General features: G+C 52.2%; 1 protein-coding gene across 1 annotated transcript in view; it reads left to right on the top strand.

Moving 5' to 3' along the window:
• The window catches only part of ACOX3 (acyl-CoA oxidase 3, pristanoyl), a 49147-nt gene that overhangs the window by 24135 nt on the left and 4977 nt on the right, over positions 1 to 20035 (top strand). Inside the window, exons 10-16 of the mRNA XM_003799145.3 lie at positions 1260 to 1382; positions 2941 to 3061; positions 5398 to 5520; positions 5798 to 5911; positions 11849 to 11964; positions 17059 to 17233; positions 18577 to 18644. Of these exons, the coding sequence (XP_003799193.1) occupies positions 1260 to 1382; positions 2941 to 3061; positions 5398 to 5520; positions 5798 to 5911; positions 11849 to 11964; positions 17059 to 17233; positions 18577 to 18644 (840 nt within the window). The remainder of the gene's footprint in view (positions 1 to 1259; positions 1383 to 2940; positions 3062 to 5397; positions 5521 to 5797; positions 5912 to 11848; positions 11965 to 17058; positions 17234 to 18576; positions 18645 to 20035) is intronic.

The raw sequence follows: 20035 nt of genomic DNA, 5'->3' as shown, positions 1-20035 counted from the left end.
TAGGGAAATGGAAAGAAATGAGGCTGGGAGGTGGCCTGAGCCGGGGAGGTCACTACAGGTTGGGCAGGCAGTGGTGCTGCATGTCCTGGGCACATTCTTGGATGCATTTGTCTCATCCCTAAGAAATTATTCCAAGGAGATAACTTTTAAGCGGCAGCAACCAGGTATGCAGCCCTGTTTGTGTATTTAGAAGAGCAGGGGGGATACTCGTCCGCTCATCCTCAAATGGGCTGGCTGTGGCTGCATATAGTCAGCCCAGGGCAACATAGACACCCTCATGTGGGATAAATGGTTATGGTGAACATCCCTACAGTGCTTGTGGGGCACAGGCCCTTCCACAGTGCTCCATGGAGCTGTGCGTAAACCTAGGTCTGTGGGATGAAAGTTTGAGGAAGTTGTTACAGCATGGCAGTTGATTCTTTGAACATTCCTTTTACTGCAGCCGTGAATCTGCTTTAGTAAGTGTCCTGGTTCATGTCTGTGTGGCATGCACCCACTGTCTGTGTCGATCTCGTGGCTCATGTATTCACTGTATGTCTGGCCGCTGTCAGCACTAAGGGTCCTCAGTACTTAGGAGAGCTGCCCGGGACCACGGTGCTTGGGCTCATGATTCATGTCCCCCTTGCCTGGCTATGTGTCCTCCGGCAAGGTCCCCACCCTCTCCGTTTTGGGGTCTCATTAGTAAATTGGAACTGATGCTAACACTTTTCCCTCAGGCAGGTGTGAGGATTAAAGACATTAATACACAGAGGCGGCTGACACAGGGCCTGATCAGTACTCAGGATGTGTTAGACTGTGGTGCTGATGGTTCCCCAGGCTCCTTCCTGGCTTATCCCAAAGGACAAAGCCTGCCCCCTGAGGAATTGCCTGCCCTCAGTTTTCCCACCTGGCCTGGAGTGATCACTTCACCTTGCACAGGCTCATGAAGCTTGTGCGGTCAGCCTGGCAGCCCATGTGCATGGTCATCCCCCAGCAGAGTGACCGTCTCAGTTCGTAGGTAGACTTGACATTTTGTTCCATCATGACTTTGACAGGACAGCTGTGAGAGGTCGGGATTCAGGGAGTTGCATTTGAGGTTGGACATCCAGGGCAGTGGGTGAACTTGGAAGCCTGTCGTGTACCAGGAAGGCACAGGGAGGCCTTCAGGGCTAACAAACCCCGGCCCTGACAGCCTCCCCTTCCTCTGACTTCATACTCCCCCGGGGCGATCAGCCCTAGTGGGAACTGTGACGTGTTCATCCAACGTCTTGTTGTTCTAGCAATGGCGGTTACTTCCGTACCTGGCTGCTGCCTTTGCCTTAGATCACTTCTCCAAGTCGCTCTTCCTGGACCTTGTAGAGCTTCAGCAAGGCCTTCAGGGGGAAGAGCGCAGTGCCAGGCAGGTAAGTGGCACGCCCTTCCCCAGCAGCCTTGTCGTTCCCATTTCACAGAGGTTGCACAGCATAGATCCAGCCTTTACTTCAAAACAAAACCAGTCTGTGGGGTTGTGGGGCCAGAGTCTATGACACCATCCTGCAGTTGCTCTCTTCACTTGGAACTCTGGGCGTTCCTGAGATTTGAACAGTCCCGCTTCTCAGGACGTGCTGACACGACTCCGGATTCAGTCTGTGAGTTCAGCTGTTGTGCTCCTTTTGAGAACATGATGGTTTTGTAAAATCTGCATTACCAGCCGCTCAGTAAATTTCATGGTTCTGAGCCTTTCATAAACAATGGTACAAAGGTCAGAGCCCAGTTGACTGGATCTGAGTTGACAGTGAAGGATTTGTGCCAGAGCAAGCGTACAGACCCACTGAGACCAGCCACCGCATGAGGAGAGGTCCTCTGCTGGTTTCTCGGTGGATGGTTTGCAGGCAGGTCTTCATATTCTCTCCTGCTGCCTCCTGAGCGAGAATGAAATGTGAATCAAAAGAAATGCACTTGAAAGCAGGTTAGAAATGCTACAAATTGGGATTATATTCCACGTCAGCAGGAGTCTGTATCAAATTAGCGTGTTGCAGAACATTCACATGAACATTCAGGAGTCCAGAGGCAAGGATGGCAGACGGACAGCCCCCAGGATTCCTTGCACAGCAAACCAGGAGCCCAGCAGGGCCTGGGGTGGGAGCATTTCATGAGAAACGAAGGGGTAGACTGTTTTTCCCCCGCATGAGTCACTGTAACTTTTGCCAGCTGACATTTGCATTGTTCTCTCATAATAATGTTGTAAAGCATGGTCACGCTTCACTCTTCTGTAACTCCATGGCTTAACCCAGGCACAGTAGGACCTCAGAGTAGCCCCTTATTTGAAGTTGAAACTAGTGCAATTGATCGTTTTGTGTAGCAGGTGTGTGCTTCTCTTTCTCATAATTGTTTTAATTGTTTATGAGATATCAAGTAGAAGCCAGAGAATCTTTATAAAACATCTGTTAGTCACAAGGGAGGATGACACAGTGAGCACCCACACAGAGTGGACTGTTGGTCACTGTTACTGCTGGCAGCCTTCTGGAAACTGGCAGATCCCGCCCTTCCCTCTTCTCAGAAAGAGCTGCCATCTCTGGCGTCAGATCGGATTCCCTGGCCTTTCTTCTTAGTTTTGCCACAAATGATTGCAACTTTCATCTGTGTATTATTCTCTTTTACAATTGTGAACTTTATATAAACTGGGTCATGACGTTTGTTCTGCCATTTATCTCTGGGACCACATTAGGTGCCTGAGGTTTAGTGCTGGACAAAGCTGTGGTCTGTTTTCATTGCGTATGAGTGAGCGTACTCCTGAATGTTCATGCTGATGTTCTTAGATGAAGAATTTTTGTTTTCAAAATTGGGTTTTCTTTTCTGAAATTGTGGGGTTATCTCAGATGGGAAGAGACAGCCCTCTGACACTAGTGCTGAAATTGACCCCTTACTTTTGATATCAGAAGTCTATTTTCACCTGTTCTTATTGGATTTCCTCACCCAAAGGCAGAGCTCGCACAAGAGATCCATGCGTTGGCATCAGCTGGCAAACCTTTGGCCTCGTGGACAGCCCAGCAAGGAATTCAGGAATGCAGAGAGGCATGTGGAGGACACGGCTATCTGGCCAGTAGGTGTTGGAGAAGCATGTAGTGGTTACTTAGCTCTGCCATTTGACTCTAGACCAGGGGTTGGCAAACTACATCCAGCCTGAGGACCAAATTCAACCTGCTGCCTTTTTTTGGTAAATAAACCTTTATTGGAACACAGCCATGCCTAATCATTTACATATTTTCTACAGCTGTTTTTGCACTGCAACCATGAAGTTGAATTGTCACGACAGAGACCATATGGCTTTCAAAGCCCGAAATATTTACTACCTGGTTCATTACAGAAAAAGTTTGCCAACTCCTGCCCTAGACAGATCCAGCTGCTTTCTGATGCCTGATGTATCTTGGTCAAAATTCAGGGCTATTAATGAAGTAACAAGGACTGTATGAATGAGCCCACTAAAAACTAGAGCCGAGATCAGGTTATCTGTTTATTTGAATTATAACTTTTTGGTCCATGATTTGGTATAAACTAGCACCAAGTTATATCCTTTTTTTTTTTTTGCAGTTTTTGGCTGGAGCTGGGTTTGAACCCACCACCTCCAGCATATAGGGCCGGTGCCTTACTCCTTTGAGCCACAAGTGCTGCCCACCGAGTTATATTCTAATATAAAATTCCTAAATTTAGGAGGGAAAGGTTGCCATTGACTTTTGCTTGGGCAGCTGGTGTGTGGTTAAGAGAGTAGGTAACCAGCCGCCTGGACCAAGTCCTATCCCTGCTTCACTGCCATTGTGACCTCCTGAGCGGCTTAACCTCCCTGCCCCTCGTTTTCCTTATACATAAAATGGAGCTGATAATAGTGTTATACCCGTGACACAGGTGCTTGCCGGATGAAGTGATTTAACACACGGAAGCTGTTAGCGCAGTATCTGCCATGTAGTACCTGCCCAGTAACATTTATCTGCTATTGTTATCATTACAGTGCCTATCATTATTTACAGCTTAACTGCAAAACTTCCTTTGTGCTCATCTTAAATAACTGGTGGGCAGTGCCTGTGGCTTAGTGGGTAGGACGCCAGCTCCATATATCGAGGGTGGCGGGTTCAAAACTGGCCCCAGCCAAACTGCAACAAAAAATAGCTGGGCATTGTGACGGGCACCTGTAGTCCCAGCTACTTGGGAGGCTGAGGCAAGAGAATCACCCTAGCCCAAGAGCTGGAGATTTCTGTGAGCTGTGACACCACGGCACTCTACTGAGGGTGACAAAGTGAGCCTCTGTCTCTAAAAAAAAAAAAATTGATTGGTTACAGACTGGTTCAAAGCAGCCACGTACACACTCAAAATGACAACAGAATTGGCCAAACCTTACTGACCTACAAGAGAATATTAGGATCTCACCCAGTGTGAGCGACTCGGGGATGATCTGTGGATAATTGCTCACGTGTTTCCAGTGGCCCGTTTCTGTCTGAGCACGTGCCTGCCCCAGCGTGGGGTGGCCAGCTGAGCAGCCCCTATGCTCCTTCCACACTCTGTCTTGTCACCTCCCATACATGGGTAGCCAAGGCTGTATATGTGGGTTACTCATTTACGGGTTTCGTCCTCTGTGCAAAGCTCTCAGTAGTTTTTGTTGTTATAACATAGAGACTCTATAAATAGCTCATCTTTGTTCTAATTTTAAATAGAATAAGGAAATGAAATCTTGCAGTACTGCAGACAATAAAAACAACCGAATCAAGATTCGTTACATGTACAAAAGCTGGGCTGAGACCCATAAGACTGAAGCCAACAGGGATAAGTAAATGAGAGGGCCGTTATCCAGGTTCAGAGTACCAATTGCGAATCTTTCCTCCCTGGTCTCTCCCTGCTCTTCACATTCAGTGGCTCAGCCGTGGTGTGGGGAGGGGAGACGAGATTTGGTAGCACGTTGGTGGCACGTTTCACGCCCACCTGGCCTGGTAATTGTGGATATGAGCAGGAGAAGTGCGAGTCCCCTCCTGTCTCTCCTGTTCCAGCCTCACATTCAGAGAACGTTTTCCATCAGAGGGGGGAGACCCTGATGCTTTAAAATACGTGAAGGAATCAGTCTATTTAAGGAGCAGGAGAAATAAAAGAAAAATGAGAGTTGTCTTCAAATACTTGAAATTTCTTGTGTGAGAAGAAATGTCCTATTAGCTGTAGAAGGAAAAAGGGCAGCCCCTCCAAGAATGTCCCCATCTGTCAGTGGCCCCCACATGGTCCCAGGTGACCTCCCAGGGCTGGCGGTGCAGTGGGGGTGGTCAGGTTGTGCTGTGAGGCGGGGTCACCAGAGCTTCCTCTCTGGTCACACTGGGCGTGGGCTTCTGAGGGTCTCAGATGGTGCAGGCTGCTTCTCCGATATGCATCTGCAGTGATGGTGATATCGTGGCCTCATTGCAGTGAACCGGTTGGGGGTCCTCAGAGATGACAACGATCCCAACTGTACATATGAGGGTGACAATAACGTCCTGCTGCAACAGACGAGCAACTACCTTCTGGGCCTCCTGGAGCGCCGGGTCAGAGGTGAGGCGCCATGGCACGCTGGGGTGCCCAGAGCTCACTCATGAGGAGGGTTCCTTTGGCCCCCCAGTGATGTAGCTTACTGTCAAGATATCCTGTGGTTCTGCAGGAAGAAAAACAAGCTGGGCCAGCATGACTGCCAGTGTGGTGGGCTGAGGCCGGGTTGGGGAGAGGCATTGAGCCACAGACCCTGGCTGATGGGCTGGACATGTCCTCCAGATGTTATCCATGGTTTGGGGTCCCCTGTATTTCACCAAGGTCACTAAAGTGTGCATCCTAGATGGAGCTTGCTTCCAGAGCCCTCTGAAGACAGTGGACTTTTTGGAAGCCTATCCCGACATCCTAAACCAGAGGTTCACGGCCTCCAGCATTGCCGACTGCCTGGACTCTGTAGGTAAATAAGTGCTGTCTTCAGTTGTCAGGCTGCAGGTTTCCCTGGCTTTCCAAATTTCCCATCGTTACCACCAGAAAATGTTGTGTGCCCTGGGGAGGGTCCATGATGGTTATCGCTGGAGCCAGGCTGTGGTGGTGTTGAGGGCCCTAGGTGCAGCTTGTCCTGGGTCTTTCCTTGCTTGGCTCACTCTTCAAGTATCTGTGTGCCCCATGCTTACTCCAAAGAGGAGATACAGGTGCCCACGCTGTGCCCCACACCTTCCTCTTTTCTCTCCCTGGTGACGAGGCTGAGTGCCCCTGGCCTTTCTGCCTGACCCACCTGTCTTCACCCACCCCTGCCACCAACTTCAGGTGTCCCCTCCCACCTTTGGTGCAACCCTTCCTGGCCTTGGCATGCTCTGTGTGCTTCCTTCTCTGGGGCCCAGTGGTGCAGGCTTAGGCGTATTCACGCCCCTGTCCCTTGCTTGCCTCCCAGGGCTTATCACAGAGCCAGCTCCACAACACCCACACAGGGTCTGTCCTGGGAGAGATGGGAATGCGGCCTGTGGGTGGTAGTGAGGAAGCAAAGTATACTTCGTTATAAACTGTACTTAGTCTTGACACTTGATTTCTTCCTGTAGAGTAGTTGTATTCATGTTCATTCATTAATTGTACAGATATTGGTTAATTGCTCACTCTGCAGTTCCAGGAGTGGGGTATGGAGGTGCCTAAGACGAGCCGCCTGTTCTCATAAGGCTGTACAGTCAAGATAGGGGACAGGACCACATGCCAAGGCCCCAGTCATGGCGGAACAGGAGACTGCAGAGAAGTGGCCTGGGTTGGTGGCTTCCTCAGGGCCTTAGATGCCAGGGGCAACCTCTCCAAGGACATGGCCTTGGAGCTGAGAGCTCAGCTGGAGGAGGGTGGCCATCGGACACCTAGGGCAGGACATTTTTGGAGGAGGCAGAGGTTGAGCCTCCTGCCAGTACTGTGAGATCATGAGGTGACAACAGGCAGGAAAGCAGCTCATGTTTGATGGTTCATGTCTTTAAATGTTACTGTGGAGAAAAGGTTCCTCTGGTTGCTCTGTGGAAACTGACAGAGGTGAGTGAGTGAGGTGGCCAGGGCCAGACTGCATCATCAGAGGTGGAGAGAGGGCTGATGGGCAGGATGGGGGCTCAAAGGGCTGCTGTGAGCCCTGCTCTGTCTGGATCTCTCAGCTTTCTAAAGGACTAATTGGGGGCTATGCTTGGTGGCTCATACCTATAATCCTAGCACTTTGGGAGGCTGAGGTGGGAGAATCGCTCGAGCCCAGAAGTTTGAGACCAGCCTGGGCAACACAGCTAAATCCCATCTCTTCAGAAAAAGTTCAAAAATAGTGGGCATTGTGAAGGGCACCTGTAGTCCCAGCTACTTGGGAGGCTGAGGCAGGAGGATGGCTTGAGCCTAGGAGTTTGGGGCTACAGTGATCTATGATGATACCACTGCACTCCAATCTGGGTGACAGAGCAAGATCTTGTCTCAAAAAAATAAATAAGGGGCTAATTAGAAACAGGGACACACTTGAAGATCTATTCCTGATGTTTGCAAGTCACTTTCCGAGCTTCCCAAATACTGCCACAGAAAGAAATAGAAAATGACCTAATCATTACAATAACTTCAGCCCAACCAAAAGTTTTTTCCTAAAACCATTACTCGATACAAACCCAGGACATAGACAGGGGTCCACCAGCATCTTCTTTGTCTGTCTTCGTGCCTTGCCTTCCTTCCCTCCTTCTGAAACCATGAAGACTCGAACAATTTTTGTATACCAGCAGCAGGAGAATTGCCAAAGTGGCGTCATCTGTTTTTCCTCTGACTGGACTAATTTTTGCAAGATCCAACAAAGTGAAAACATTTTCTGGAGGAAAAAAATGCAAGTGAAATTCACTGGGTGAAAGTGGTTTGGCAGCAGTAGGAGTCTTCACACACACAGGCGCTGGGAGCTTGGCCGACTCCTTCGTGTCATGGGCGTCGGATAACCGAACCCCAGTCGCAGGCTGCCTGCACAGCCTGTGTCATCTGGATTGGGAGTAAACGTTTTGTGGGTGATTTGTGCACCCCAAGCTCTTGCAGGACTAGAGAGATGCAGACCTTTTCCAGGATTTTGACACCTGTTTGGGAGGTGGAGAGATTTATCAAGCTCGTGGCACTGACCCTTCAGGGGTCAGATTGTTACACGTTGCAGGGAGAAGTGGACATTGCTTTCTGTCCAGTTCATCTCTTTGCTGCAGACTGTTCTGAGCCCTTGGGCCCTGTGTGTCTGAGGCCTTGCAACATCAGCCTAATTTCGCTTCCTTTAGTTGGCTCACTTGTATTAATAGCAAATGACAGTGTTTACTGCTGATAGCCACATATATAGGCAAGATCCCGTGATGAGAGCATGGGGTCACATGGGGCCACATGTGGGCAGTGAGGTCACGTGGGGTCACGTGGATTGAGTAGTGAAGTTACCTGACCCAGCAGTGGATCTCATGGGCTGAATGTGTTCCCAGAGGTTGGAGCTCAGGTGTTTGGGTCAGCACTGCCCCCCAGCGGTGTGACTTTGAGCTGGTCTTTGGTGTTTCCCTTCTGCCCTGACTGTGCAGGGACCATGATGGGGGTTGGTTGTTGTGTGGTGGGGGTCTCCATCCTGACACTCCCTTGAGCACAACAGACCAGGTGAGGTCTGCTTTAGTGGGACAAGGAATGTCTCCCAGGAAGTTAGCACGAGATGGGTCCGTGTGGGGCATCTAGGTAGCCACCAGCCGTTCAGGAGCCCCAGGACCTTAGTCTCACTGTCTGGATGAGATTCCAGGCATGCTCTAGTGTGACCCAGAGGGACCTGGGTACAGGGACCTGGGCAAGGAACCAGAGCCCCACCCGAGGCACAGCCCTGGGGAGCAGTAGAGACATTATAGGACTGAAAGACCTTGAGGGACCCATCAGACTAGAGGGTGGGTGGTAGGGGAGGCTTGGACATTTGGAGCTGAGATGTCCAGAAGCCCCTAGCATAAGAGGCAGGAGCAGGCTGGCAGCCCCAAGAATGGTGGAAGAGTGCTGGGGTGGGAGGGACGGGAGAGCAGCCAGCATGTGGCAAAGCACCAGCCATAGGCCAAGGGCGGAGACCAGAGCCAAGGCAGGGGGAATCCAGGGTCTGGCAAGGGGTCCAGGTGTGGTGGCACGTGCAGAAGGGCAGTGAGGGAGCCTTGGAGTCCCTTTGGTAGGTTCAACGAAGAACCCTTGTGACCCAGGACTCCAGGAAGGTCGAGCACAAAGATTGAAACTGTATGTGGGGGTTAAGAATTCACTGCCAGATTGTTGCCGATTTCCCCATGCAGTTTGTTTCCTTGGTAGTGTTTCACTTTCAAATAAGCTCTAGGAGCTGGACACACACATCCTTTCATTGTGGCGCACATGTGCTTCCACATGTTTGTTGGGGAATCTTCTCCCATCCCTGTGAACACATCAAAATATGCAATATATTGGCTTGGCACCTGTAGCTCAGCAGCTAGGGCACCAGCCACATACACTGGAGCTGGCGGGTTCAAATCCAGCCCAGGCCTGCCAAACAATGACAACTATAAAAAAAAGAAAAAATAGCCAGGCATTGTAGCAGGTGCCTATAGTCCCAGCTACTTGGGAGGCTGAAGCAAAAGAATCGCTTAAGCCCAAGAGTTTGAGGTTGCTGTGATACAGCTTGAGGCTCTGTCTCAAAAAAAAAAAAAAAGTAATATATTTTTTCATGAAATCATTAAAAACTAAAAGCAGAGTTTTTGAAGAAAAGTGCTGGGTAAACCTAACTCATTTATCAAGCTTGTTTCCGTTCAAAGCAGAAACAAAAATTTAAACTGGTCATTGACATTAAGCATTGTGGGTTAAATCTGGTTGTGGAAAAAGCTTGGAAAATTTGGGTAATAGCAGTGAAGCGTCCATCACAGAGGGACCCCCAGGGCAGTGTTTGGGAGGGACTCTGAGCCATGGTTGATGTGTTGTGGGACACAGGGACCTCTGGTGTGGTTAGGAGAAATCCACAGGAGCAGTTTCTGGCCTAGGCCATTCCCTGGGCCCTGTTGCTGTGTAAACAGACCATGGAAAACATGACTGCAGCGTCCACCTCTCACTGCCGTCCCATCCGTCCTGCTGGGAAGAGCTTGGGAGGCAGCAGAGTCTCAGGTTCCAAGGACAGGGTGTCAGGAGGGCCTGTGCCATCATCGTGGGTTCAGAATCCACGCAGACTTTCAGATAATGTCCTGAGGGCTGCATTTAAGGCTCAAGAATGGCCACTGAGCAGCTCGTGTGTTAGTTCTGGGATTGCTGGTAACAAAGTGCCACAAAGAGAGCTGGTTCAGAGGCAGAAATTCAAAATCTAGGTGCTGGCAGGGCTATGCCCCCCAGACCTCTAGAGAGGGGCCTGCCTGCCCTGCTCCTGCCAGCTCCTGCCAGCTCCAGGCATTTCTTTGGCTGTGGCTGAGTCACTCTAGCCTCTGCCTCTGTGTTCACGTGGCCACTTCCTCTGACATATCCTCATATTTCTTATGAAGACTCTTGGCTTTGGATTTAGGGCCCACCATGATCCAGGATGACTTCACCTTGATACTCTGGCCTCTGCCACCTTTCTCCCAATAAGGTCCCACTCACAAGTTCTGGGGGTCTGAACTTGGACAGCTCTCTGAGGGCCACCATTCAAGGCTATGCACCTGCCAGGCTTGTGGGAGGGGGACCTCTCATGGGCACCTGTGTGGAGGATGCCTTTGGCTGTCCTCTGCCTGGGGAGTCAGAGAAGCCTATTTCTATCCCAGCTGTCCCCACTAAGAGCTGCTCGGCCCTCTGGGACTGTGGGTGGTCTGGTTTGATCCTTGGTGGGTTTCTCGGTTGTGCTGTGAGGACCCACTAATGCTATCGGGAAAGAAATAGTGGGATGTGTGAGAAACTGCAAAGGATGGGTGTCTCCTTTCCAGGGAATTGGGCTGCGTGATATAGAAGGATCCCCTTAGCTCCACCTATGGGCCCAGACCCCATGTGGCTAGATCCCCAATTCCTCCCTAGGGGTCTGAGCTGAGAGCAGCCACCAAGCAGAACACTCCCTGTTTCTGTGATCCAGAGTCCCTCAGGTTTGGGTTCTGGACTGTCAGTGCACAGGGAGAAGGTGGTGAGAACATGGACTTGGCTGCTGCCTCCCCAGCAGGGTGACAGCACTGCCTGGCAGTGTCTCTTGAGGCTGTATCTGGTCTCTGGTAAGTGCTATGGAGGTCGACCTGAGTACCGACGGGGTAGCCCACATTATGAGTATCACCACATAGGAGGGGCGGGAGTCAGGGGAGCACCACTGTGCCATCCGTCTAACATCCTGCTGTGGCCCCTCTGCTGTCAGTATCTTCTCCTACAGCCTTGTTGGAACTATGCATGAGGCGAGGTCTCGGGAGACATGGTATCAGTATCCAGCAGGCCAGTGAGGTCCAAGGGCGAGGCCTGGCGAAGTGGACAGAGGCGCCCCCTCTTCTTGCCCCCTGGCTACTATCTGCCTGGCAGTTGTCCTGAAGCTCATGCAAATCCTTGGTGATGCCAAGGGGCCAGACTAGACAGGATGCATGAGCCAGAGTGTGTAGCTCTTCACATGAGAGGTGCCAGCTCTTAGGCTGGCTCTGCGTCCTTGTAGCTTCCATGGTTGCTAGAACAGTGTGCAACTCAGGACAGCCTCATGGCTGAGCCAGGAAACACCCTCAACCATGCCTACTCCTGCCTGGGGGTCTTCAGCAGTTACCTGCCGGTGCCTGAGTTTCTCTGCCTGTGAACTTGGACCCACCTCATGCACTCACCCATCATGAAGATGGGGAGGTCACACTAATGCTCACAGTGCCATTTGTCCCAGGGTCAATGCATGACAAATCTGAGATGCTCAACTGTTACTTTTTTTTCTTTCTGTTGCTTGTTTTTGAAGTCCCCCTGGCTGCATACGAGTGGTTGGTTTGTTACCTGCTCCGAGAGAGTTACCAAAAGTTAAATCAAGAGAAAAGATCAGGAAGCAATGACTTTGAAGCAAGGAATAACTGCCAGGTATGTGCTTTAAAAATTGCTTTTTGTATTATTTGCTCTTAATTCTTGTATCTCCAGGAAGTTGAACATGCTGGTGGTTGCAGTCCCTACCCTCCAGCTCCTGTGACCTGGGGTGGAGCACCTGACTTCTTTTTTTTGGCTGGGGCCAGGGTTTGAACTTGCCACCTCCAGTATATGGGGCTGGCACCCTACGCCTTTGAGCCACAGGCACTGCCCAGCACTTGACTTCTTTGCACCTTTCTGTGGTCTGCTATAAAATAGGAATGGCAGCACCTGCCTTGCTGGGTTGCAAAAGTTGTGGATTTTATATTCACAGTGTCTAATGACATCTGAGCCCTAAGTCAGAGCTGCGATTGTTGGGGATGGAACATTAGTTGGGGAGAGCCTTAGGTGCAGCAGGGCTGGGACACTGCTGTGGGGCTGCAGAAAGCCCTGCTGACTCACAGGGTCACATCCTCGCTCTGCACTTGGTTGTTCTCAAGTCATTATCGCCTTTACTGAGGGGCCGAGAGGGTGGCTTTTAATGGGTTTTGGAAGTGCTTTGGTTCTCACACTTGGACACACAGTGCAGACACCCTGTTATAAAACAGCTCATTATGACCAGAGCCTGGTGATGCTGTGAATCCAGTTCTGTCTCCCATCTGTGGGAAGGCTGTCATGCGGGAGGGCCATGGGTGAGAAAGGTGCAGAAGATCCAGAGACGCTGCCATTCCTTCTCCCGGCACCGTCATTGAGCTCTGTGTCATACTCAGTAATGAAGTCATCCGGTCACCCATGCCTGGGTCCGCCTGTCTCCTGTGACAACCCCAGACCCCATCCCCTGCTGCTCAAGGAAACCCACATTGACTTTGTGCCTTAAAAGAAGTTCAGCAGATGGCCATGGTCAACAGAACTTTCAGTTTAGGACCACAGTAACCAGAAATAGGAGACCTGAAGTGACCCTTCCAGAACACTTTCTGTACCCACCTCAGCCTAGGGTGCAGCAGGTTTGGTCACTGGAAGACTGGCAGTGCCCGTTCCTTCCATTGTAGGTCAAATAGCCATTCTAGGATGGAAACAGAGGCACTACCCTGAGTTACAAATCAAGATCCCTGAAAAGACAGCACGGAGGGGCCCATTCCTAACAACATCTAGGTCTCCTGAACTTCCTGGAAGGGCTCTGTAGGGCCTTAGCACCCTGCCAGCCCCATCTGTTCTGGGCTTTGGCACATGTGACCTGCACCCTGAATGCAGGTCTTGGTTGTCAAGAAACAATTCACCTTTAGGTCTTCACGAAGGAACTTGGCAACAGCATCTCAGTGAGTCCTGTAGCACAGCAGGGGACAGCTGGAGACTGGTGTCCCTGGGGAGAGCTTCTGGGTGGACAGACACCCAGGGGCACCAGTTGTGAGACACAGCCACCCAGAGCTGCAGGAGGCCAGGGCTGCAAGGCAGCCTTGAGGCCTAGAAGGGGAAGGGAGTGATCACGAGGGGCTTCGTGTTCCAGACGCGATGTAAGGATCAGGGACATTGCTGACAGCCGAGAGCTCTTGGGCCTGGGCTGGATGCCAGGGAGGCCAGAAGGAGACACAGTCTCTTTCCCTCAGTGTAGCATGAGAAGAAAACTAGAGAGAATGTTTATATAACCTCCCTATGGGACAGTCCTTCCTGAGGAAGGCAGGAAGCCTAGAAGCTATAAAAGAAAAGAAAACTCAGATTTTACTGCATAAAGGTCCACCATTTCTGGATAGGAAAAGATATTCAAAACAAAATGGGAAGATGAACAACAGACCTGGAAGCACGTGTGGCACGTGACCAACAGAGAGCCCCGGGAAGGGGTCTGTGTTAGGGCTGCCTCACCAGAGGCAGCCCCGGCAGCTGCTGACCCAGAACCAGGGACCACACTCCCAAGGGCATTGGGCTGAAATCAGGGTGGGAGATGGTGCATGGCTGTCCTTTGGGAAAGTTCCTGGCCATTTTTGTTAGATAGTGTGCTTACTCTGTGACCTGGGGAGAGGGACAGTATTTATTAACTTTCTTAGTCTCCTGGTGCCTACCAATAATAACTTCCATTTACTGTCTACTAGACTTGTACAGTAGGGTCTTAAAACACGCATTTCTCTGACTTTTTGGATGACACCTTTGTGTACAAGTTCAGCAGAAAAGTGTGTGGCAGCATCTTCCCACCCCCATGATGAACCTGCTGCCTGTTCCTGGGGAGTCCTTCCTGTGGTCTGCCCATCAGGAACTGGACAGGGACGTCTTTTCTCCTCTCATCACACACTGGATTCTACCTGTGTCATGTTGTCATCTTTGGGAGTTAAGGCTGCTGAGGCTAAGAGAAGTACCCAGGTCTGCGCCTCGAGCCCAGGCCTCCTCCTAAACTGCACGGCCGACATCTGGACTTGGACAGTCTGGGGCTCGTTTTTGCCTAACGTATCCATTACCTGTTGAAATGGGAAGTTCAGGTACAGTAGGCAGTGGTGCCCCCTTCCTTTCCTGGGGCCAGGTGCTTGCTGGGTGGGGGACTGATATGGAAAGGGTCCAGAGTTAGGGGCCACCCGCCTGGCCGGGGGTGAGCCTTCATCTGTGGTGTGCCCACTCTCACTGCTGCAGTGATGCTGACCCTTAGCTCCACCAGGTCCAAGAAGTGCCTCATCATGGTCCAAACTGGGGACAGTAAAACATCCTGGCTCCAGTGGGAGGGCTGAGACCATTCCAGGAGACTACCCTGGAGCAGATCCCCAGCCCAGTGCCCAGTCTTTGAGGCAGTTTTGGGGGGCAGTAGCGTTCCCACACTGGTCTGTGAGTGCTGTGAGCACACTCAGCCTGGAGCGCCCCAGCCATAACCAGGACTAGGGGATGCATTAGCCATGGGGGAGGGAATGTACCTGAGGCATTGCTGTTCCCCTGGCTCCTGGAGTCAGCACTGTGGGAACATTTCTTGGGCCCCAACCCACCCAGGGGTGTCCAATCTTTTGGCTCCTCTGAGCAGCATTGAAAGAGTTTTTCTGGGTCATATACCAAAAGCTGATGAGCAACAAAATAGCTCTGTGCATAATTTCCATGATATCCAGTACAACAGACAAGCAAAAACATCCCCACGTAAGTTGCATGTGGCCCATGGGCTGTAGGTTGAACACCCCTGCCTGAGTTGTAATGGTGAATTCTGTTCAGATAACTGATGGACTTATCTGGACGTTTCTCAGACTCAGTGCAGTGCAGTGCATGCGAAATCCTGGGGCCTGAGCTCAAACAGTCTATGTGACAGAGCTGTCTGAGGGCTGTGCAGCCACTTCACACCATGCAATTTAACATGATCCTCAGTGACACTGGGAGGTCCTCCCTCTGCCAGTGAGGGCACTAAGGCTGGGGCCATAAAGCCATTTGCCCACACGTGCACAACTACAGAGCCCAGAGGATCAGGATGGCCAAGCCGCTGGCTGCTGTGTCCGTGTTTCGGAGCCCAGTGGGACTCAGCGTGGATGTGTACACAGCCTTTCTGGGCCTGCCACTAGCCTGTCCAACCCATGCCTCAGCGGAAATTGAAGCGTGTCACTTACATAAAAAATGCAATGAAACAGCATCATGTTAATACAGGAAAACCCACATGGTTGAAAAGAGGGCGAGGTTAGGAGAGCACGCAGTTGGGGCTCAGTTCTGAGTGGTCTCTGCCTGTGTCCAGACCCCGCGAGGATCGGCCTCATCTCTGGGTTCAGAGGACATACATGACAAGAGGAGAGGCGTCCACTGTTTGGGTTGAGGAGGGCAGGGTAGCCTGGGCAGCTGGCAGTGTAGAGCCTGGCCGGTGGCACTCCCCAATGACCTGCATTGTCAGCCTCCTCCCAGAGGCTTTTGGAGAGGCCTGAGGGGCGCATCTCCACTCAGCAGAGCTCTGGGAAACCTGGGTGCTGGTCCTAGCTGGGGTCTATCATGCAGTCTCCCTTCCTCTGCCCCAGCACAAGTCCAGATCCTTCCCATACCAAGGGCACATGCATTCTATGCATGTGTGGGACAGGGGAGCACCAAGCCACACCTGAGGGTCCCAACTAGCCCCCCTGCTACTCGGACAGCAGGAAGCAGGCTGGAAACCTTGGCACCAGCCATGGCCTGGCCTGTAGTGTGTGTGGCCCAGCAAGGTCTCTGGCTGGCAGGAGTCAGAAGGCAGAAGGCATCTCCCCCATGCCTGGTCATCCGAGGCTCTCCCTATGTCAGCAGGTCTTGCAGCTGGAGACCCTGTCTTGGCTCCTGCCATCCAGACCAGGCCTTGAAAATGAAGCTTCCTCCTGCTCACCTGCTGGAGTTTTAGTGCACCCTCCCCGCCTCCCCAGTGTGCTGCTGTGTACCCCACTTCATTGCAGAAAATTCAGGGCAGCACCATGTGCTAGACACTCAGCCAGGGACTCTCACAGCAGCTGTTTTGGGTATTGGTCAAAAAATAAGTTGGGAGTTGGCTTTCAGAGAAGCCCTGCTCTGCCCGCCTGGCAGCCTGTGACTCATGATGGACATGGGGTTTAGCTGGGCCCTGTCACACCATTGCCCCTCTGTGGCTGTTCTTGTGTTTCTGGATATCACGTGTAAGTGGGAGAGACTGTTTTTTAGAAGCTATGGCAGAAAGGATGTGGCCACACCCTTGGAGAGCAGAAGCCACTGTCAGCAAGGTCCCGGAGGGGCTCACTGAGCCCTGTCCTAGCCCTGAGGGTGCCATCCCAGGTGAGGAAAGAGCAGGGCTGGGCTCCCTGGGGACACACTCCAGCAACAGTGGTGTCCCCAGCCTGCCTCAGGCCCCTGTGTGCTCTTTGCTGGCGCCACGCACATTCCAGGCTGAACCAAGCTGAGCATGCCTGGGAACCACCTGAGGCCTCAACACCTTAGGCCAGAGCCTGCTGCGACTCTGAGTGTTCCCTGCACTGCCTTCTCCTTTGTGTCTTGGACGTTTCTCCTGTGACACCACATCCAGATGCTGCTTCACTGCCTGTTGCCATCCTTGGACGTGCACCAGAGCGCAAACCTGGGCCTGTGTTTCCTGGTATTTCTTCCACCATAGGATCTGAACTGTGGCTGAGACTGGGCTGCCTTCCTGTGGCTATGGGTTGCTCTGTGTCTTGTTTCCAGGTATACTACTGCCGTCCCCTGGCCTTGGCCTTCATGGAGCTCACGGTGGTTCGGAGGTTCCACAAGTACACGCACCAGCCAGGTGTGCCGCCCCCACTGCGGGCTGTGCTGGGCCGGCTCAGCGCTCTGTACGCCCTGTGGGCCCTGAGCCAGCACACAGCTGTGCTCTACCAAGGTGAGGCACCGGCCATGGGCTTGCCCCCCGCCTCTGCTTTCCCAGCACGTTACTGCCAGTCAGACTTGCTGAGCCTTTGTCACAGCCCAAAGAGACTGGGGATAGAACAGAACCCAAATCCCATAATAGGTCAAGCAGAAGGGGCAAAGAAGTGCAAGGTGGCTCTGATGGTCCCGGTGAAGTCAGTTTCCAGTTCCTTGCAGAGAGCATACCCAGAAGCTATCCGGGGGCAGTGTGCCGGGGTCTGCAGAGGGCCGAAGCCACCCTGGGTCCTCCTGATAGACATGAGCCCATACTGGGAACCCTGAAGGGCTTCCTGGAGGAGTGGGATCCTGGGTTGATTCCTGGAGTTCTGGTGGGAATGGGGTAAACAAACGTCTCCTAACCTTATTTCCTTATCACCCCATAAGGAGCCTTTTGAGACATTTATGTCTATTCCTTCAGCTGTGAATTTTGCCTGTAGACACACATGTATCTTATGGATCACTCATGTTTGGTGTGTACCCGGGTTTATGAAGTGCAGGATCCCATCTCCCACCAAGAACCAACTCTTGCCCCGCAGAGGCCTTGAGAGTGCACAGGTTAACTAAGGAAGGCAGGAGGGCATCCAGGCAGAGGGGTGAGGGCAGGGATGGAGCCGCCTTGCTGAGAAAAACTCTTCAGTGGCAGACACAGTTGTCTTCAGCAGAAATCATCACAAAAATAGGTTCCACCATAAATGCATTCCTGAATATACAGGAGCACTGTCCCTGCATCCACTAAGACCCCACAGGAAAACTGCACCTGCCAGTTGCCTGTGGGCTTCAGATAGCCCCATGTGTCCCCAGGATCCCTCCCAGCCTCAGCCCCACATTTACCACAGTAGTCCCAGGTGCCCCTGATGCTCCATGCCTCCTGTTATGTGCAGGCTCTTCTCTGCCCGTTGGCAGTGCTCCTTTAAAGGACTCGAGCCAGCTTTGGGGCCCTCCCATGTCCCTACCCCTGCCTTCACCCCTACCCCGCCCCTGCCCCTACTTCTTTGCCCCTGCTTTTCTGCCTCTCTGGGATTAGCCTTGGCAGCCCAACGCCTACACAGAGCCACCAGCACCCTACCTCCCTCACTACCTCTGGACCAGGCCCGGTTTCATGTCCCCAGCCTGTGACCTGCCCAGTGAACTGAGTGGGAAAAGCCTCTCGGCACCTGGCCTTGAGCTGGCACATTCTTCCAGAGGGATCACAGCTGGTGAGGAGTGGTGGTGAAGACACGTTGACATGTTCACACAAATAGGCCTCCGGGGGGACAAATTTGGGGAATAATGTTCAGAGGACACCAGACCCCAGTGTGACCTAGGCTGTGCTTACAGGTGGATACTTCTCTGGTGAGCAGGCGGGTAAAGTGGTGGAGAGCGCCATCCTGACCCTATGTTCCCAGGTGAGCAGGTGCCCTCTCAGGAGTCTGCACTCAACCAAACATGCGCAGGCACCACCTTTGCCTCCCACATCCACCACGCATCCAACGTTTGGGGAAAGCAGGAAGATTGCACAAAACAGGCCTACGTCAGAAATTTTAGCAGAAGAGACGTCCGTGTGGGCATCTCTGGGTCTGCACACATCAGCCCACCCTCACGAGCCTGTCACAGCTACATTGTCATTTGGGCTACTCAGCCGCCAATTTAAATTCATCCTGTGGTGTCATTCTGGTTTGTTCTTTTACCCAGCAGTGCCTGCTCTGAGGGCTTCCACAGGGAACTTCCCCATTGCTCTGTCCGTGGTCACCCCTGGCCACGTGGGGCTGGTGGTGGTTGGAATGTGCCTGGTGTCACTGAGAATTACAGGTTTCCTTTAATTAATTTAAAATTAAGAAGCCTATGTAGTGGCTGGCACAGTGGGTGGTGCCACTAGTCAGCTGAGCCCCTCTGCTTTTGATGGCAGGACCTGGGTCAATGCTCTCTGTGTTCCAGCATTCAGTGACTGGAGACGCTCCCACTTGTCCCTCCCCTTTCACTGCTCTCAAAGTTGATCTGAGACCAGGGAATGTCCTTGTGACTGGCTCTGAGCCACTCTCTGGAGTCATTTCATACACCCCATCACCTTTGGTCTCTGGAGAAGGATGTGTCTGTAATCACAGTGCACATGTGTGGCCATCTCAACTTGTCTTAAAGGAAAACCAGGGACAGGAATTTCCTGAGTCTTCCACAGTGGAGAGTTTATAGAAAAGGCCACAGCTATCTCCCTGCTCTCCATCACTCTGTGAGGCAGCCAGGCCGCCCCTACCTGTTTACACTGTGCCTCCACCAGTATCTGACACATCTAGGCCTCACTGAGGCCCAGGTCAGCCAGGTGGGGACTGCCAGCCTTCTTCTAGACCAGGGTTAGCAAACTCAGCCACACCCTGCCGTCCGCCTAAGCATAGTCTTCAGGCACTTGGTGCTTCCACAGCAGAGGTGGATGGTTGCTGCAAAGATCGTGGCCCGCAAAGCCGACTGTATCTGCCGCCTGGCCCTGTGTAGAGAACATTTGCCAACTCCTGGTAGAGGAGTCGCAGAGCCCCTGCTCTGTGGAGGTATTCCCCTCAGGAGGGACCGCAGGCCTGGTGTTGGCCCAGTGCAGAGGCATGAGCAGCACCTCAGTCACAAAGGCACACCTGTTACTGTATGTGATGGCTTTGCTGACCAGTCACAAAGGCACACCCGTTACTGTATGTGATGGCTTTGCTGACCAGTCACAAAGGCACGCCCCTTACTGTTTGTGAGGGGTTCGCTGACCAGTCACAAAGGCACGCCCCTTATGCCCCTTACTGTTTGTGAGGGGTTCACTGACCAG

Source organism: Otolemur garnettii, unplaced genomic scaffold (genome assembly GCF_000181295.1).
Source record: "Otolemur garnettii isolate 467f Iridium unplaced genomic scaffold, OtoGar3 scaffold00146, whole genome shotgun sequence".
In the NCBI taxonomy this organism is placed as follows: domain Eukaryota; kingdom Metazoa; phylum Chordata; class Mammalia; order Primates; family Galagidae; genus Otolemur; species Otolemur garnettii.
Note: the sequence above shows the minus strand (reverse complement) of the source record. Positions and strands in the feature narration are given on the sequence as shown.